The sequence below is a fragment of the Macaca thibetana genome, chromosome 12 (genome assembly GCF_024542745.1).
Source record: "Macaca thibetana thibetana isolate TM-01 chromosome 12, ASM2454274v1, whole genome shotgun sequence".
Taxonomy (NCBI): domain Eukaryota; kingdom Metazoa; phylum Chordata; class Mammalia; order Primates; family Cercopithecidae; genus Macaca; species Macaca thibetana.
Window position 1 is genome coordinate 64570568 of NC_065589.1, and position 18471 is coordinate 64589038.

At 39.5% G+C, this 18471-nt stretch overlaps 1 protein-coding gene across 10 annotated transcripts in view; it reads right to left on the reverse strand.

The window, feature by feature from the left end:
• The window catches only part of OSBPL6 (oxysterol binding protein like 6), a 209423-nt gene that overhangs the window by 83126 nt on the left and 107826 nt on the right, over positions 1 to 18471 (reverse strand). For 9 of the 10 annotated variants that reach the window (XM_050750532.1, XM_050750539.1, XM_050750537.1 and 6 more), the window contains exon 3: positions 11721 to 11973. In XM_050750532.1, the coding sequence (XP_050606489.1) occupies positions 11721 to 11822 (102 nt within the window). In that variant the 5' untranslated portion in view covers positions 11823 to 11973. The remainder of the gene's footprint in view (positions 1 to 11720; positions 11974 to 18471) is intronic. The other variant, XM_050750531.1, reaches the window with a different exon arrangement.

Sequence of the window (18471 nt, forward strand, 5' to 3'; positions counted from 1 at the left end):
CTTGCGATAGTTTGCTAAGAATGATGGTTTCCAGCTGCATCCATGTCCCTACAAAGGACACAAACTCATCCTTTTTTATGGCTGCATAGTATTCCATGGTGTATATGTGCCACATTTTCTTAATCCAGTCTGTCACTGATGGACATTTGGGTTGATTCCAAGTCTTTGCTATTGTGAATAGTGCCGCAATAAACATACGTGTGCATGTGTCTTTATAGCAGCATGATTTATAATCCATTGGGTATATACCCAGTAATGGGATGGCTGGGTCATATGGTACATCTAGTTCTAGATCCTTGAGGAATCGCCATACTGTTTTCCATAATGGTTGAACTAGTTTACAATCCCACCAACAGTGTAAAAGTGTTCCTATTTCTCTACATCCTCTCTAGCACCTGTTGTTTCCTGACTTTTTAATGATTGCCATTCTAACTGGTGTGAGATGGTATCTCATTGTGGTTTTGATTTGCATTTCTCTGATGGCCAGTGATGATGAGCATTTTTTCATGTGTCTGTTGGCTGTATGAATGTCTTCTTTTGAGAAATGTCTGTTCATATCCTTTGCCCACTTTTTGATGGGGTTGTTTGTTTTTTTCTTGTAAATGTGTTTGAGTTCTTTGTAGGTTCTGGATATTAGCCCTTTGTCAGATGAGTAGATTGCAAAAATTTTCTCCCATTCTGTAGGTTGCCTGTTCACTCTGACAGTAGTTTCTTTTGCAGTGCAGAAGCTCTTTAGTTTAATGAGATCCCATTTGTCAATTTTGGCTTTTGCTGCCGCTGCTTTTGGTGTTTTAGACATGAAGTCTTTGCCCATGCCTATGTCCTGAATGGTACTACCTAGGTTTTCCTCTAGGGTTTTTATGGTATTAGGTCTAACATTTAAGTCTCTAATCCATCTTGAATTAATATTCATATAAGGAGTAAGGAAAGGATCCAGTTTCAGCTTTCTACTTATGGCTAGCCAATTTTCCCAGCACCATTTATTAAATAGGCAATCCTTTCCCCATTTCTTGTTTCTCTCAGGTTTGTCAAAGATCAGATGGCTGTAGATGTGTGGTATTATTTCTGAGGACTCTGTTCTGTTCCATTGGTCTATATCTCTGTTTTGGTACCCGTACCATGTTGTTTTGGTTACTGTAGCCTTGTAGTATAGTTTGAAGTCAGGTAGCGTGATGCCTCCAGCTTTGTTCTTTTGACTTAGGATTGTCTTGGAGATGCGGGCTCTTTTTTGGTTCCATATGAACTTTAAAGCAGTTTTTTCCAATTCTGTGAAGAAACTCGTTGGTAGCTTGATGGGGATGGCATTGAATCTATAAATAACCTTGGGCAGTATGGCCATTTTCACAATATTGATTCTTCCTATCCATGAGCATGGTATGTTCTTCCATTTGTTTGTGTCCTCTTTTATTTCACTGAGCAGTGGTTTGTAGTTCTCCTTGAGGAGGTCCTTTACATCCCTTGTAAGTTGGATTCCTAGGTATTTTATTCTCTTTGAAGCAAATACTGTTTTAAAGATATACACACACAAACTCATATAATACGACCTTTAGAAAAACACATTCATTGCCGAAATTTTGGGGGGAAAACAGAAAAATAGAAAGTAAAACCACACATAACCAGCAATAAACTTTTTCAATATTTTGATATATTTTATTTCAGTTTTTTTAATGCATATACACACTCAATGCTTAAAAACAAAATGAAAAAAATTTTTTTTTCAATTTAATAGCCTTTTTGCTTGTTTTTTGGTTTCAATGAGCAATACAGTCCTCCCTTGGTATCCTTGGGGGACTGACTCCAGGACCTTCTGCAGATACCAAAATCCACAGATGCTCAAGTCCTTTATACATAATGCCATAGTATTTGCATATAACCTATGCACATCTTTCCGTATACTTTAAATCATCTCCATATTACTTATGATACCTAATACTATGTAAATGCGATGTAAACAGTTGTTATACTGTATTGTTTTTTATTTGCATATTTTTGATCGTTGTATTGTAGCAGGGGGGATATTTTCAATCCATGGCTGGTTACATAAACGATGTTATGTATGTAACCCTTTATATGGCTCAACAATGGCTGATTCAGTCCACGGATCTGGAACCTGTGGCTACGGAGGTTTTAAAAGTAAAATGTTCCCACAGCATTAAATATTCAAAAGCAATTTTAGCAGCTGTGCAATATTTCACTGTATAGCTATGAGAGAGGTTATTTAAATACTTCCTTGTTGAATGTTAGACTGTTTCTAATTTTTTTACTACTATAAGAATACATCAATAAACATTTTTTTAACTGAAATCTTTAACGTGTATCTTTGATTGTTTCCTTAGAATACATGTTTTTAGAGGCTGAGTTACTGGGTCCCATAGTATGACTTTTTTAAAAAACTGTAGTTACATACCACTAAATTTCACTCCAAAAAAGTTAAATCAATTAACATGCTTAGCAGTAATGCAGGAGAGTATCTATTTCCTTGAAACCTCACCAGTTCTGGCTATTAAAATTTTTGACAAATCAGCTCTTAATTGGGAGTTGAGGTCAGGAAGTCTGGCACTTGAAATATAAAACATACTGTATGTGCAGAACTTTCCTTTACCTTCGTAAGAATATTTCGCTTCCAGTCTAGGAGAGTTACAATGGATACCAGACAGAGGGAGGTAAGATTTTCTGTTTGTCCAAGTTGAAAATCAAATAAAGCAGTTTTACAGACCTAGGGTCCTTTGGGATGATGTTTTTATAGTTCTAATGAAACACCTAAAAATGTTCTCTGTAAAGTGATCATTTCCAAAACTGAGTGAATAACAGTCTCCTGGGGAGGCTTCTGTAAATAACAGATTCTCAGGCCTTTTCAAGGACCTACTGAATGAGACCCTCTGGGCTTCATTAACTCATGATACTGTGGCCCTCTCTATTTGGTGTGATGCCTGAGAACCTAACGAGCAGTTCTAATCTTGGATCTGACAGACGAATGTGCTTCTATAAAACTGTCACCCAAAACCAGTCATCTCAAGGTAACACGAGATAACCTCTAAAGTAAAAAACTGATAAAGGCAGGCCTAGAGAACTGAAAGGCTTTGGCAGGCACAGAAAGCAGTGAACAGATTCCTAACCAAGTGGCATTCGATTCTGAATCATCTGTGGGTAATGAGTATCCATGTGCCATTATATAACATATAATGATATTTAATATTTGATGACACTTTTGTCATATTTACTACATTTCAAACACTGTTTTAAAGCTACACACACACAAACTCATAAAATATGACCTTTAGGAAAACACATTCCAGGTAACAAATCTCTTTTAGTGGTCTCAATTTCAGCACATTTGACATGGACTGAACATGTACCGTAAACACCAAGCAACAGTGACAGGGATCTCCAAAAGGTGGCGATGCCAAGAAAGCTGTGGAGCTGCTCATTGCATCTAATGGAAAGGTTAACAGCAGTTGTCAATAAAACTCTCATTGCAAAAGGATGACCGAAACTTCTCATTCCAAAAGCAATACGTGTAGTAAAAATGCAAAAACTGAGAAAAGCACAGATAGCATAGAATTCACCTATGATGGCAACAGTTCATGATAGAAACTATCAACATTTTAGTCTATGTACCATTTGATTTACAGTTTCCCAGGTCATCAAGGATGTGAAAAATTACTATTATTGCTCAAGGGAAAAAATGAGGAGGCAATACCTAACTCAAAAATGATTGACAAATGCTGCCTACAAGGTTCACTTCAAAGTATACAGGAGGCCCGGACATCCAGCTTGGCAAGTATTACAACATCTAATAGTGGAGGGGCCAAGAACAAGGGCTCCAGCAACTGGGTTCCAGGGAGCAAATCCTGTCTCCACTGCTCATTAGCTGTTGGCAAGACATTTCACCCCTTTGACACTTCCAGCCTTCCACAGTGAGAGCTCATGAAATACTAGCTATTGCTGGTGTTATTCTATTGGTTTGTACACACATTTTGCCGAATATTTAGACTCTTCAAAACACCCAGTTTGCATCTAAGCCACAAAAATTGGTCCTAGTCTGAGCTTTTGCAAACAAATATTATTTTCTCACTGACACTGGTCCTAAGTCCCAAAAAGTTGATTCCATGGGATGGGTGGAATCCCAAAAAGGCTAAACTGAAATTTGAATCAACTCAATAATTTAAATATACCCAGCACTCCAGAGAGGACACTGCAGATTTTCAGATCAGGTTAGTGTTTCTCTCTGAACTGACAGTTGGGTTCCAGGGTCATCCTGCAAATCCCTAGGTCCAGTGGAATTCTACACAGAGCTAATAATTCAGGTTATATTCCTCCTTACTGGTGACACTGGAGGTGATTATAATTGGAGGTTAGGTATCAAATCAGGGATGTTTGACTTTCTTTTCTCTAGAAATTAGAACATTTTTGTTTGAGATAACATTCTATTTTTCACAACTCAAAGAAATCCATTTCCTATTTAGAAGATTTGACACTATGTCTCAAAGTAGTGATTTAGTTATTTCATTCAACAGAGCGATTCAAAGATGCTCCAGAGGCTCAGTCGGAAGAGACAAATTCCAATTCAGTTCATGTATATGCTGGGAGATCTTTTTATTAGCCTGTTTGTTCAACAAGAAAAATTGTTATGAAAACTTTGTACATAAAGGATAGTTGATGAGAGACATTTTTACTGTCTGGTTTTCCAGGCACCTTCTTTACTTATAATGAGTTTCCTGTATAACAGATGCTGCTGAAATCTGCTCTGAGTGGTCATGTCACTAGCCCATGGTTACACCAGCACATGGTCCCACTGAGTCACTGTTGGGGATGGCTTTAACATGTCACCAGTGGGCTTTGAATGAACAGGCCACTGTTGGTTTTGAAATGTACTGCTGTTGATAATACATAGGAAATATTTTCGATACTTGTGTAATTGAAATATATAGTTGTTAAAAGATGGACCATGATACTGAATATAGATTTTGTAAAAACTGGTAAGAAGATGAACTTCTAGCCTCTGACGACTTATTTATTTTTTATTATTTATAACTTTTTTCTTAAAATGTTCTTTATTTTATGATCTCTGAGATTCAGCAAACTTTGAATCATTATGAAGGCTGGCTGGCTTTTTCTTCTTTGATTTTTCATTGAACAAAAAAATTGACTCATTTAAGGAATTACAAGGTCTAACCTGGTGGAGATATATATATATATAAGAATTCACTCATGACAGATGCTATCAACTGAAAAGTATGCATTCCAAACCCTACATTCTCAGAGCCATAGTGTCTGATTTTCTGATACAACTTGAAAATAACACAAATAAAAATAATCATTGGCTCCAAATACAGGACTTGCTTTTGAAAACGCAGATCCTTGGGCATAATCCTAGAACTACTGAAAATGCCTCAGAAACATATATTTTGTTAACATTCTCTAAAGTATGTAGGCATAGGCCAGGCACAGTGGCTCACGCCTGTGATCTCAGCACTTATTATATAATGTGACCATAAAATGCATACTGATCAGGAAACAATAACCTTCATTTTAAAATAAAGAGAGGCTAGGTGCAGTGGCTCATGCCTGAAATCCCAGCACTTTGGGAGGTTGAGGTTGGTGGATCACTCGAGGTCAGGAGTTTGAGACTAGCTTGGCGAACGTAGTGAAACCCCATCCCTACTAAAAGTACACAAATTAGCCAGATGTGGTGGCAGGCGCCTGTAATCCCAGCTACTAAGGAGGTGGAGGCATAAGAATTACTTGAACCTGGGAGGTGGAGGTTGCAAAGAGCTGAGATTGTGCCACTGCACTCCCGCCTGGGCAACAAAGTGAGACTCTGTTTCAAAAATAAACTAAAATAGGCTGGGCATGTTGGTTCATGCCCGTAATCCCAGCACTTTGGGAGGCCGAGGCAGGTGATCACCAGAGGTCAGGAGTTCAAGACCAGCCTGGCCAACATGGTGAAACCCCATCTCTACTAAAAATACAAAGTTAGCCAAGAGAGGTGGTGCACCTGTAATCCCAGCTAATCAGAAGGCTGAGGCAGGAGAATCGCTTGAACCCAGGAGGCGGAGGTTGCAGTGAGCCAAGATTGTGCCATTGCACTCCAGCCTCGGTAAAAAGAGCGAAACTCCGTCTCAAAAAAAAAAAAAAAAAAAAAAAAAATTCCAAAAATTAGCTGGGCGTGGTGGTGCTCACCTGTAGTCCCAGCTACTCTGGAGGCTGAGGCAGGAGAATCACGTGAACCTAGGTAGTGAAGGCTCCAGTGAGCTGAGATGGCACCGCTGCACTCCAGCCTGGGCGACAGACTAAGATGTCTTTCCAATAAAAAAAAAAAATCATGAATTAAACAAAATAAAGAGATACATCCCACCCCCTCCAATATGTTTAACACCTGTGCAGAAGAATGCTCCCAACTCTCTGCTTTTGTCTGCTTTTGTCCTTCACATGATTCCACTTATTCCACCACACGTCCACTCTTAGGAGCAAGAGGAAGGGACTGTGCTCTCTTAGCTCCTCTCTGCTGCCTTTGGGCTATCTACTCTCAAAATCCACTCTTGTGGGACTTGGAACTCCAAACCATATCATCTTCTCTCCCTGCTGTCATCTCCTGACCTCGTGATTATTCCTTCGCAGCTATCAAGACCTCTGGAGCCGAGCTCCCAATCTTCTCTCTATCCCGACTTCTCATTCATTCATTTATTCCTTCTAGTACATCCTGAGCATACCAAATGTGAGGCGCTGTACAAGGTGCTAGGAATACATTATTGAGTGAAATAAAACCCTGTTTTCATAGGGCTTACATTTCAGTGTTAGGGAATACAGGAAGGAGATACAGACATAAACAGCAAACAAACACAAAAACAAATAGATAACATGCCAGGTGGTGGTTAATGCTTTAAAGAAAAATCAAACCAGCTAAGTGGACAAGGAGAGATGAGTACATGCAGGGAAGGGCAGAGAAGGCTGCCCAAAGAGGGTACATTTGGAGACTGAGCCAAGTGTGTGACAAACCGGGGAATGGCTGGATGAAAAGCAGGTGAGGGTGAGGGGACCAGAAGTGCAAAGGCCCTGAGGTGGGTGTGTTCTTAGCACATCTGAGGAATGCGCTGGAGAGAACCATGTAAAGGGAACATGGTATGCGCTCAGAGGATCAGGCAGAACCAGATTATGAATGGCCTTATAGACAATGGTCAGCAATTCAATATTATTTGAGCAGAGATGGGAAGTCACTGGAGGGTCTGGTGCAGAAGAGTGGCTCAATCTGACTTAGGCTGTGAAGGAATTACTCCAACTGCTCTGTAAAGAATGACCTGTATGTTGGGCAAGGACAGAAGCAGGGAGACCCACTGGAAAACTATGACGATAGTCCAGGTGAAAAATGACGGGGGCTCAGACCAAGGTGGAGGGGGAGGAGGTGGCAAGCAGTCATCAGATTCCGGGTATGTCCTGAAGGTAGAACCAACAGGATGATTCCTGGATTCCTGGATTTCTCACCAAATGAAAGAACAGAGTTGTCATTTACTGAGACAGTGTGAGCTGGGCAGGAGTACATTTAAGAGGGAAATTAAGAGTTCATTTTTGGACATGTTAAACTTAAGGTGCTTTCTTAAAATCCAAGTGGAAATCACCCTTGGTAAGTTAAATATTACTGTGACTGACCTACTGACATCCAGGATCAGGGCTTACAAATTCAAACGCTTTAAAGGCAAGTCAGTCAACATAAATAAGTATTGAGGGCAGGTGAAGACTGTAGCCGATCAAAGAGTAAATATCCCAACTACACTGGAAGCCACTACTGAACCCAGTCTAGGGTTGTCATCAGAAATCTGGGATCAATGTTCCTAGACCTTCCAATTTTTTTTTTCATAAAAGGAAGAATCTGTATCTGTAACAATCAAATCTTACAGGGAAAAAAGTTCCAGTCTACTAAATTCTAGAATTACTCAGTTAAATAAAAATTCTTACTTCGGGACTTATCAGTGTCCTTAATTGTGTAACGCACATTGCAAAAGAGATTTTGTTTAGCACTTCTCTAACTTATTTGACAGAAGAACTCCCTTTTAATGCAACATCTCAAGGGGCAAGCATTACTTGGCAAACACTTTGGGGAATGCTGGTTTATGGGTAAGTCCTAAGTGTTTCATCAACAATCCTTATGCTCCCTCTTTGGAAGTTTTAGGGCATATATTAATATGTTTATTACAGCTTATGAGTCATAGTTGATCACACACCACACACACACACACACACACACACACACAGAGGCAATTTTGCTAGATTTTCTAACAGCTCATATCAGATTTAGTGAAATGCAAATGGAACAATTATTAAAGTCTTCTAACTTGTTAAGTAACTAAGAGGAGTCTTGACGCTACCATTGGTGAAGAAACACTTAGTGAGCACAGGGCCATTGAGTCACTTTATTTCCTAGCTCCTCTCCCTTCTTTGCCAACTACACTACCTAATGTAGTGACAGGAAGGACAGCTAATTACTATTATGCACAGATGTTCTTTGTTTTACTTATCCATGAGGAGGGAAGAAGAGAAGGACAAATAAATCAGAAATGGAAAATTTGTAATAAAAATACAAAACTAATGTTGCTGCAGGTCTTTAAAATATATCCTCCAGGATATATTAAAACATTTGAGGTTCAAGGCTGCTCTCTGAAGACTTAAGAGTACATAGTCTGTTTAAGAGAGCTCACAATACAGATGAGGAGATCAGTACATAAAAAGATAAACAATATAGAACTGTCAAATATTATCAAAAAGATCTATAAAAGCTCAGAGAAAGGAGAGGGTAAAGTAAGCTTGCATGGGCAGTGGGAGTGTCATATGAGCCAGTCTTTGATGCATAGGGAGGCATCGGGTTGAGAGGAAGGTGGTGAGAATTCCATGCAGGAAAGGCAAGTAGGGATAAAGACAGGGCAGTTCAGGACTATGATCAGACAAGACTGTTGAGGTTGGGAGGAAAATGGAACACAAGCCTGGACCAGATCATGCTGGACATGGGGTTCCAAGTGAGAAACTGTGGCCTTAATTGTGTAGGTAACAATGAGTCTGATGGATTTTGAGCATGAATCTGCCCTACTCAGGACATTTGAAATGGTGAGGCATAAGTGAGATAGTGAGGCAAGTGTACTCTTTAGGATCCTGGGTAGAGGTGATGAGCACTGGGCAAGGGAGCTGACAGTGGGAATAGAAGGAAATTATAATATTATGAAGGAGGAAATGATCAGTAAGACTCGTTAACCTATTGAATGTGGGAGAAGCAAAGGAGAAAGGCAGGCAGTGACCCTGGGTCTCTGAGAGAATGGTTATCCTGATAGCAAACTGGTTTACAGGTATTGATTTAAGACAGTGGTACCACTCAAGCAGCAGTGCATTTAAGTAGAAATGCTCAGTCAATTCATTAGTGACCTAGGACTAGAACTTGAGAAGGAAAGGCAACCAATGTGCATTAAGATACCACTGTATTCTCAGCTATGTGCTAGATCTTAATTTAGGAGAGAAATGGGGCTGGAGTTTGCAATTTGGCACCATCTGCATAGATGTCAGTCAAATCAGGAGAATGGAAAGGATTCAATGAAGCCAAATTTATCACACTTTCTCTATGTCCCTTCACTATGAAAACAGTTATCACACAAAAATAGATGCATATAAAAAACACTATATCACATCACATCACATCACATCACATGATCACTCAAAATATCTGAGTTCCCTAAGTTAATTCTGAGGTTTAGGCAGTGATTGAGATAAGGAAGGGAAAACAGAACTGTAATTGATCTCTTCTATTCTTCTCTCCCCTGAGGGAGGTAGCCAGACACAAAACAGGAGTCAGGAAGGAACTAGGGAAGAAAGTTTTTGGGAGAGTTTCCACCTGCCGAGATAAATAGGAGTAAAAGTAAACTCTCTCCTTAAAGAATGATAACTCCTTGAAAAGTGTCTCTTACTTTTCTAGAACTCGTTATCAATGTACAGACATGCTCCTTTCATTCCCATCATAAAACTTTCCATTCACAAGCAAGTGAAGAGTCACACATTCCACCTCCAGGCTCCCTCCGGCACACCAGGGTCTCAGTGTTTCCCTGTTGCTTTGCATGCCTGTGCTGGAGCTCGGGTGCAACAGGCAGAATAACAATGCTCGATAGATGTTTCTACAGCAGTCATCCATCTTTTCCATTTGCCACAATTCTCCAGAGTGAGCTGGGTCAACGGCTTCCTTCTTCTCAGCAGTCAGGAAGGTCATGCTGCTTACAATGTCTCTCTCTCTGTTTAAATGCCCAGGGAAGGGAAAAACGAAGAAGCCATAACAAGAAAGAAGAGCAAGGCAGGCAAAGGTAGACTAAATTTGCAAACTTAGAAAGCATCTCAGAATACGGTAGTTATTTAATATAAAAGTGTTTCCATTCCTGGTACTCTTACTTTCTTTGACTCTGCAAATGCAATACAATAAATATTATAACTGTGTGTAATCACAGATTTAATGGCATGACTACTTATAATGAACCGAATATAGGTGTCATCATAATAAAACATAACATCATAACAAAAGACACCAGTATCAAAAGTTCCCCAAGACCCTGGAGTAGAAACACGTGCCTTAGGATCTGTGAAAGATATATGCATTAGCACTCCTTGATTCTTACAGATTCTCCTGGAATTTCTTGCTAAAAAGGAAGAGAAAGTGCTGGGAGGGTTTCCTAAAAAGCATCCCCAGCAGTGCATTTGCACTATCTAAAATGAATTCATGTATGAAAGTGGCTGTCTCAAGACCCATGTCTATATGATGGCCAATCGAATGACTGATGCTCACACACCTAGAAACTAGGCAATATGCTTTGAAAACATAAAACAGGGGGTGAGGGGTGGAGGGGGTGAAGGAGAACCTGCACGATGCTCACTAATTGACAGTTGCCAAAACGGAAAGCTTTTATAAAAAGGTAATAACACCTACTTATTGGGAATTTCCAGTGACACAACCAAGATACTATCACAAGACAAATTATGATAGAAAATAGTTATGCTCAGACCTGTGCTGGCTGAAATAACAACCTGTTTTGACAATGAAGAACATTCATACGACAAATGCTCACATAACCCTGCCAGCAGAATCGCCACTTGAACAGTAATGATATCACAAAAATAACTTGCAAAATTGGCTCAAATGGAACCATGGGCGTTTTCTACCATAATTAAGTAATAACCATTTACTTTCTCTGTTGCCTGTAAACATTGTTTGGGTTCTCACCGCTTTTAATTCCTGGTATTACAATTTTATCCGTAACCTAATTCCCGAATCTAGCTGTTACCAGATTCCACAAAATATCGAACAGAGATTAGTGCTTGGCAGCCCAGTGACAGCCTTATAGGAAGATGTCCTTTACAGGGTTCATAGTTCCCTTTCCACCTCCATGAATGAAGAGAAGAGTGTTCAAGTTCTTGATGCTGGCTCCCCCTCCAGGTGCAGGGAGGAAAAGACAGTAGGGCTTCCCATAGCCACCCTACCAGCCTTCTGTGTCTGCCTTCTAAAAAAGAGTCCTAAATCACAGAGAAGCAACAGTGGGAGCTTCATGACATCATCAAATGTATCTACAGAAAATAATGAGTTTTCACTTGGAATAAAAGACTTTACAAAACAATTTCAGAAATAATTAGCAATCCTATCCTATCTCAATGGTATTGCATTTGCATAAAACAACCAAAGGCACTTAATGCTCTTCTCTTACCTGCCTACTGTCCCTTTGGGAGGATATCGAAGAGGAGGCACTTCTATGGGTTGGAGTGGATGTTTTATGAGCAGGGGAAATGCCCTTCTCATCTGAACTCATCGCTGCAGTTAGAGTCTCGTTTTATGCACTTAAGACCATCCCAATCTTCTCTCAAATCCACAAAGAAGTAGATGATTTTTCAGCTTCATTCCATTTCATGAATCAGGTTTGACTAGAAAAGAACAGGCAATATTCAGGGTGTCCAAACCACCTAAGAGCAAAACAAACAAGCCTCATATAAGTAAATAAAGTCAAATTAATATCATTATATTTAGGATGAAACATTAATTTGTGTTAGTGAGAGGAAGAACTCTGACACATTAGGAAATACTTCTCTCTCTAGATTTTAAAGTGGAAGATGAAAGTGTTAATATGCAAAAAAAGGACTGCCAACAGGAAAATGGGAAGAAATCATGTGCTAAAGTCATATTCTCTCCTCTTACATTTTCTTTGTTTTAAAGCAGATTATAATGCTATATTTGAGACCCTAATGCCAAGGATGCCAGATTCTCCTCCAGAAACATAATCTCTCCTACCCAATGGACTAGAATAAGAGCTCGGTCCATGTTTGTCTTTAGTTTAGCTATGTCATATATGTGACGGTTAAATCCAACACAAAGTAGTCAGTTACAAAAGAGTTAATGCATTATGTTAATACATTATGTGCATCCTGTGATCCAGCATTTGTGAAGGTCAAGGAATACATATATCCACAGTTATTTGTACCTCAAAATTATAGCATGCCTACATGTGACTCTCAGTAACCAACACGCTTGCGAACATCTACGGATTGACAGGGTATCTCACAGCAGGGGTAAATGGAGTTCCTTCACTTATGCATAGCTAACCGCCACTTCAATTTTTTTACTTGGATTCATGTAAGAAAGGTTTGCATTGTTAATATTGAGGTTAAAAGCTTATGTCAGAGAGAAACTCTTAAATTGGCCTTGTCTCCAACACAGCTATGCTAAAACGTGTTTAAAAGGTAAGCACTATGGTATAACATTAAAAGCTTAAAAAATAATATTTCCCAAAAGATAGACAATTAAAGTGAACCTTATCCTCTTATAAGAAGAAGGCCACATTCTAGCTCCCATCTTAATGCTAGTATCTTCTTGAAGGAAGTACAGAACACCAGAACATTTGTATAGGCTTGTTAACACAGGTTGGGAAGGAAAGCTGCTAGCAGGAAACAGAAATCAATCTTTAGACCACAAAAAAGTGAGACATGAACTTCAGTCTAGAAGGTGAGACACTGAATCAAGTAAACAAAAAATGATGGAGATATATGGGCATCATGAAGACAGTGAGGGAGGTGAACTAATGGATCTAGGAGTTAGAGCTGAGGTCCAAAGGATGAGGAGTTAACTAGGTACCTGGGCGTCTGGCATGACATGATCAACAGATGAGTGGTAGCCAATATGACTAGAGTCAGAGAGATGACAATATGGTGATCAAAGAAACGCAGAGGCCAGTCCCTGCAGGACCTTGTAGGCCATGACAGTAGCTATGGTCTGAATGTGTGAACCAAAATTCATGTGTTAGAAGCCTAACCCCAATGCAACAGTATTGGGAAGTGAGGCCTAATGGAAGGTCTTTAGGTCATGAGGGTGGAGCCCTCGAGACTAGGTTAGTGCCACTATATAAAGAGCTTGTGATGTGGTTTGGCTGTGTTCCCACCCACATCTCATCCTGAATTGTAGTTCCCATAATCCCCATATGTCATGGGAGGAACCAGATGGGAAGTAATTTGATCATGGGGGTGGTTACCCTTATCCTGTTCTCATGAGAGGTCGGATCTGATGGTTTTATAAGGGACTTTCCCCCGTTTTGCTTGGCATTTCTCCTCGCTGCTGACATGTGAAGAAGGACGTGTTTGTTTCCCCTTCTGCCATGATTGTAGGTTTCCTAAGGCCTCCCTAGTCATGCAGAACTGTGAGTCAATTAAACCGCTTTCCTTTATAAATTTGGCACTCTCGGGTACGTCTTTATTAGCAGCATGAGAATTGACTAATACAGCTTGTGGAAGTGGGTTCTCTCTCTTCTGCTCTCCTACCATGTGAGGACATGGAGTTCCTCCTCTACAGAGGATGCAGCATTTGAAGTGCCTCTTGGGAGCAGAGAGACAGGGCCCTAACCTACTGGTGCCTTGATTTCCCAGCCTTTGGGACTGTGAGAAAGAAATTTATGTTCTTTATAACTTACCCAGTCTTGGGTACTCTGTTATAGAAGCAGAAGGTAGACTAAGACATTGGCATTTTGATTTTTATTATAAGCATAAGAAGCCATCAAGATGTAACCAGATTTGTGTTACTAAGGGGTGACTTTGGCAGCTGTGGGGAGACTCCAAGTGGGGAAGTAAAGAAGATGAGGAGGGCCCAATCAGGACTCAGGAGAGGATGGGAGAGTGGTGGCAGAAATTCCAACACTGAGTCCTGTGTCCTGTGACTGGACGTGGTGGGGGAGGCAGGGTTAAGGCTAAATCTCAGGTCTGTGGCATTCCGAGCAAGAAATGGTAAAAGGAAATCCAAGATCCATGGGAAAGTCATGATTGTGGTTTGAGACATTGCTGAAGGCATTCAAATGGAGACAAACTCTTGGAAATGTAGGTCTGGAGCTCAGGAAAATCTAGGCTGGAGATGTAAATGTTTAATAGACTATGGTAATGATACAGATATATTGATCAGATCCTTTATAGATCATGTAAATTTCACATGTGCCAGTAAATGAAATTTTATATGGTCCTATAGTTATATTTTTAATAATCTGTAACATAATATTAATGGATTATGTCACGTGAATGTGTTATTCGGGATTTTAATGGTCACTTATTTATAGAGAATACCTAAAAGAACAAAACCAATAATTACAAGGGTAATTTTTATAAAGTGTGAAAACTGGACATTCTAGTGAATAGAACTTGTAATCCAGTCTTAAGATTTCAACTTCACTGTCACCGCAAGAAAAATAAAAGCTACTTACCCTCCAAACTGGGAGACTTTCTCTTGAAACAAAACTAGTCTTTGGACACACAGAAATGGAAAGTGCTGTGTATCTCTTCTGTGGGCTAGAGATAGTTTCATTCATTATTGGCAAAACGTAGTAATAAACCTCCACTTGAGAGACGATCATCTAATCTTTTTGTTTTATGAAGGCAGTCTAGTAAGTGAGTAAAGTTTCTGATGCCAAGCTGTGGTGCCAGCAAACAGAATGTAAAGACACTGCTCGGATCCTTGATTTGAAGTACTTAGCTTTCTGGTCCAAAATATTTTACAAGTAGATGCTGACTCTTGAGCCAAAAGGGAGGTACTTTTGTGATGCGTTCAAGTGCTCCCAAGGGATGAGGTTGTAACAACCTAAATAATTAAACTGTAATCCATTTGGAAGTAAATTCAATCCAAGGTATATTTCCTCTGCTGGATTTTTTTCTTTTTTAAAACTGTACTTTTTTCATTAACATCAATGCTAACACTTTGATTTTTGTTTTAATTTAAAATGACATTTTCAGGATAACTTGTTTATGATAAAAGGTCAGCATTTCAGTTGACCTATAGTTATAAATATGTTGAATAATAGCAAAATGAAGAAAAAGTAAGAGAACTTAATTCATTACAAGAATTGTTTTTGAGGTTATTGTTGTTGTTTCTAAGAATTTTTGTTATTTTTTTAACAGAAAGGGTTTCAAGTACTTTAAATATAAAGTTGAATGAGATGCCCTTTAAAGATTATTCCAACCAATTTTCAATCAAGTGTTTGACCACCTACTCTTTTTCAAATGCATTATAAAAGTAAGTTTAAACTCTGAGAGAAGGTTATTTTTTATTCTTAGAGTGTAGGAATTGCTATAACATAAAAAAAAATTATCTCTATGAAAGAACATTTTCAGAAATTGCCTAAACAATATTCTAAACCAATGAAAGGCCATAAATTTTAAAGTCAAAACCAACATAATTACTATACTCAATGAGAAAGGTATTGTGGCTGGAAATAACAGCAATACGGGAGAGCCGAACATCTAATTTTTCTGTCTCATTCTTCCTTTATAACAGTGGGAACACCACAAGTATTGCTAAGTGCTGTAACATTTGCATTTTCATTGAGTGACATAAATCTCAGATTTATGACCCAGGGACCTAATTAAAGCAAAAGCTGGTAGGGAAGACTTCTAGAACTTGCTGTTCAAAGGCATCATAAATTGTATGTGTCCAGAAAAACACTTACCCTGGGCTAAGTTGTAATGTGCCACAACCAAGCCCCAAATGTCTTTCTCACAGTCCTGAAGGCTGATAAATCAAGGCACCAGCAGGTTAGGGCCCCGTCTCTGCTTCCAAGAGGCTTACAAGAAAGGTTTATTTTTAGCTCATTTACATGTCCTTTAGGTCAGCTGCAGACCTACCTTGAGTCCTCTTCATTCCAGGCTTAACAAATAGCCCCCAGGAGAGGCAGGGCAAAGAGGCATTGCAGAACCATGGGATGGTTCTTAGAGCTTTTGCTTGTAGGTGGTACAGGTTAGCTCACTCATGTTTTATTGGCCAAAACGAGTCACATGGCCTAGGTGAGGTCAATGATGCATGAAACTATAGTTCTCCCAGTGGGCGAGGCAGTAGATATTTGGGTATAATAATAATTTACTATATAAACTATAGGAAAAGATTAAAAGTACAGTTGAAAATATTTAAATTGACTCCAGTTACATCACTGAGAGATAACCCTTGTTAACATTTTTTGTTCTACTTTAATCAAAGTAGGAGAATAATATTCACACTATCTGCAGTATGGTTTTTCGATCGACAATATATCACTAATGGCTTTTTTGATAAACAAAGAAACTTCAACAATACCATTCTTAATCATTACGAATAAGACGACCACACAGATATACCACAATACATTGAACCATTCTTCTTTTGGGACATTTAGGTTGTACTCGGTATGTTTTGGAACAAAGAGATTTATCACAGAAGAGTTTGTAATAGTTATACATTTAGTTTTAATCATTATAAAAATGACCTTTTTCATTCCTTTCAATACTTTTTGTTTTGCTTTATCTGATATTATCTCTTCCCTTTCCACTTGTAAGTGATTAAATAAACTTTGTCCATCCTTCCCATTTAAACTTCCTGTATGTGTTTGTGTGTGTGTATGTATATATATATATATGTTATTTTTTTCGGATGGAGTCTCGCTCTTTTACCCAGGCTGGAGTGCAGTGGCGTGATCTCGGCTCACTGCAACCTCCGCCTCCCGGGTTCAAGCAATTCTTCTGCCTCAGCCTCCTGAGTAGCTGGGATTACAGGCGCCTGCCACCACGCCAAGCTAATTTTTGTATTTTTAGTGGAGATGGGGTTTCACCATGTTGGTCAGGCTGGTCTTGAACCCCTGACCTCGTGATCCACCCACCTCAGCCTCCCAAAGTGCTGGGATTACAGGCGTGAGCCACCGCGCCCAGCCCAACTTCCTGTATATTTTATATTACGTGTCCCTCTAGTAATGATTAGGTTGAATTGTTCAAAAAATCTAATTTTAGTGAAGTATTTCCAATTTCTATTTAACGTTATAACTAATAATTGATCTTACCCCTGCCATACCATTTCGTACTTTCTATTTTTTGGGTTCTTCTTTGTTTCCTTTAATGCTTGATGGCTTTGCTTGGTAATCTGGCTTTTGCAGCATACTGACTTTCATATGGTTTTAATAGCCTTTTATATTTGACAATAATTTGAAAGATATAATTCTCCTTTTAAAGTTCTATTTCCATTTCCCTTTAAACTTCTCTAAATCACGCTGGAACCTACAGTCTGTAAGTGACAGTTAAGAGTAAAATGGGGCTGGGTGTGGTGGCTCATGCCTGTAATCCCAGCATTTGGGAGGATAAGGAAGTAGGATCACTTGAGGCCAGTAGTTCAAGACCAGCCTGGCCAACATGGTGAAACCCTTTTTCTGCTAAAAATACACAAATTAGTTGGGCATGGTGACACATGCCTGTGATCTCGGCTATTCGGGAGGCTGAGGCACAAGAATCACTTGAATCCGGGAGGTGGAGGTTGCAGTGACCTGAGATCATGCCACTGCACTCCCGCCTAGGCGACAGAGCGAGACCCTGTCCTCGCGGCCCCCGTCATAAACAAACAAAACAAGCAGACCTTCATCCCGCCTCCCCTACCCTCTGTATGGCAGATGCATCTGACAGCAATAACTTCAGCACACCCTGAGAGTGACCCTATGGTCTAAGAAGAATGTGTGTCCAGAGTCCCAAGCAAAGGAATAAAGGAGTGACCCACCCGGAGTGTCACTCCTTGTCTATGAGGAGCATCTGAATCCCCTGCCCATCACTTGGAACGCTGCCACTTTTCCTAGTTGGGACCTACAGGGATCTCAAAGTGTGAGGACAAATTGTAAGAAAAGCCACCTCCTTTTCTGCAAGGGAAGATAAGGTTTGTCATAATGAAAACTTGGCTAGATTTTCCTCAATTTGCGATATATGGCTTTCAAAAAATTAGGGTTTAGTCCTCTATAGTTTGACATTGTATTATTCTGTTTGAAGCTAGTGTTTGGGTTATTGACAGTTTGTCTTTTTAAATATTTGCATGACTATTCACAGATAATTTGGAGGAACCTCATTAGAAAATCCTAGAGGCAAGTTTCCTGATTTCAACTGACCAAGGCTCTACTCTCTCTCCACTCTTCTCAGGCCCCTTACTAAGTAAAT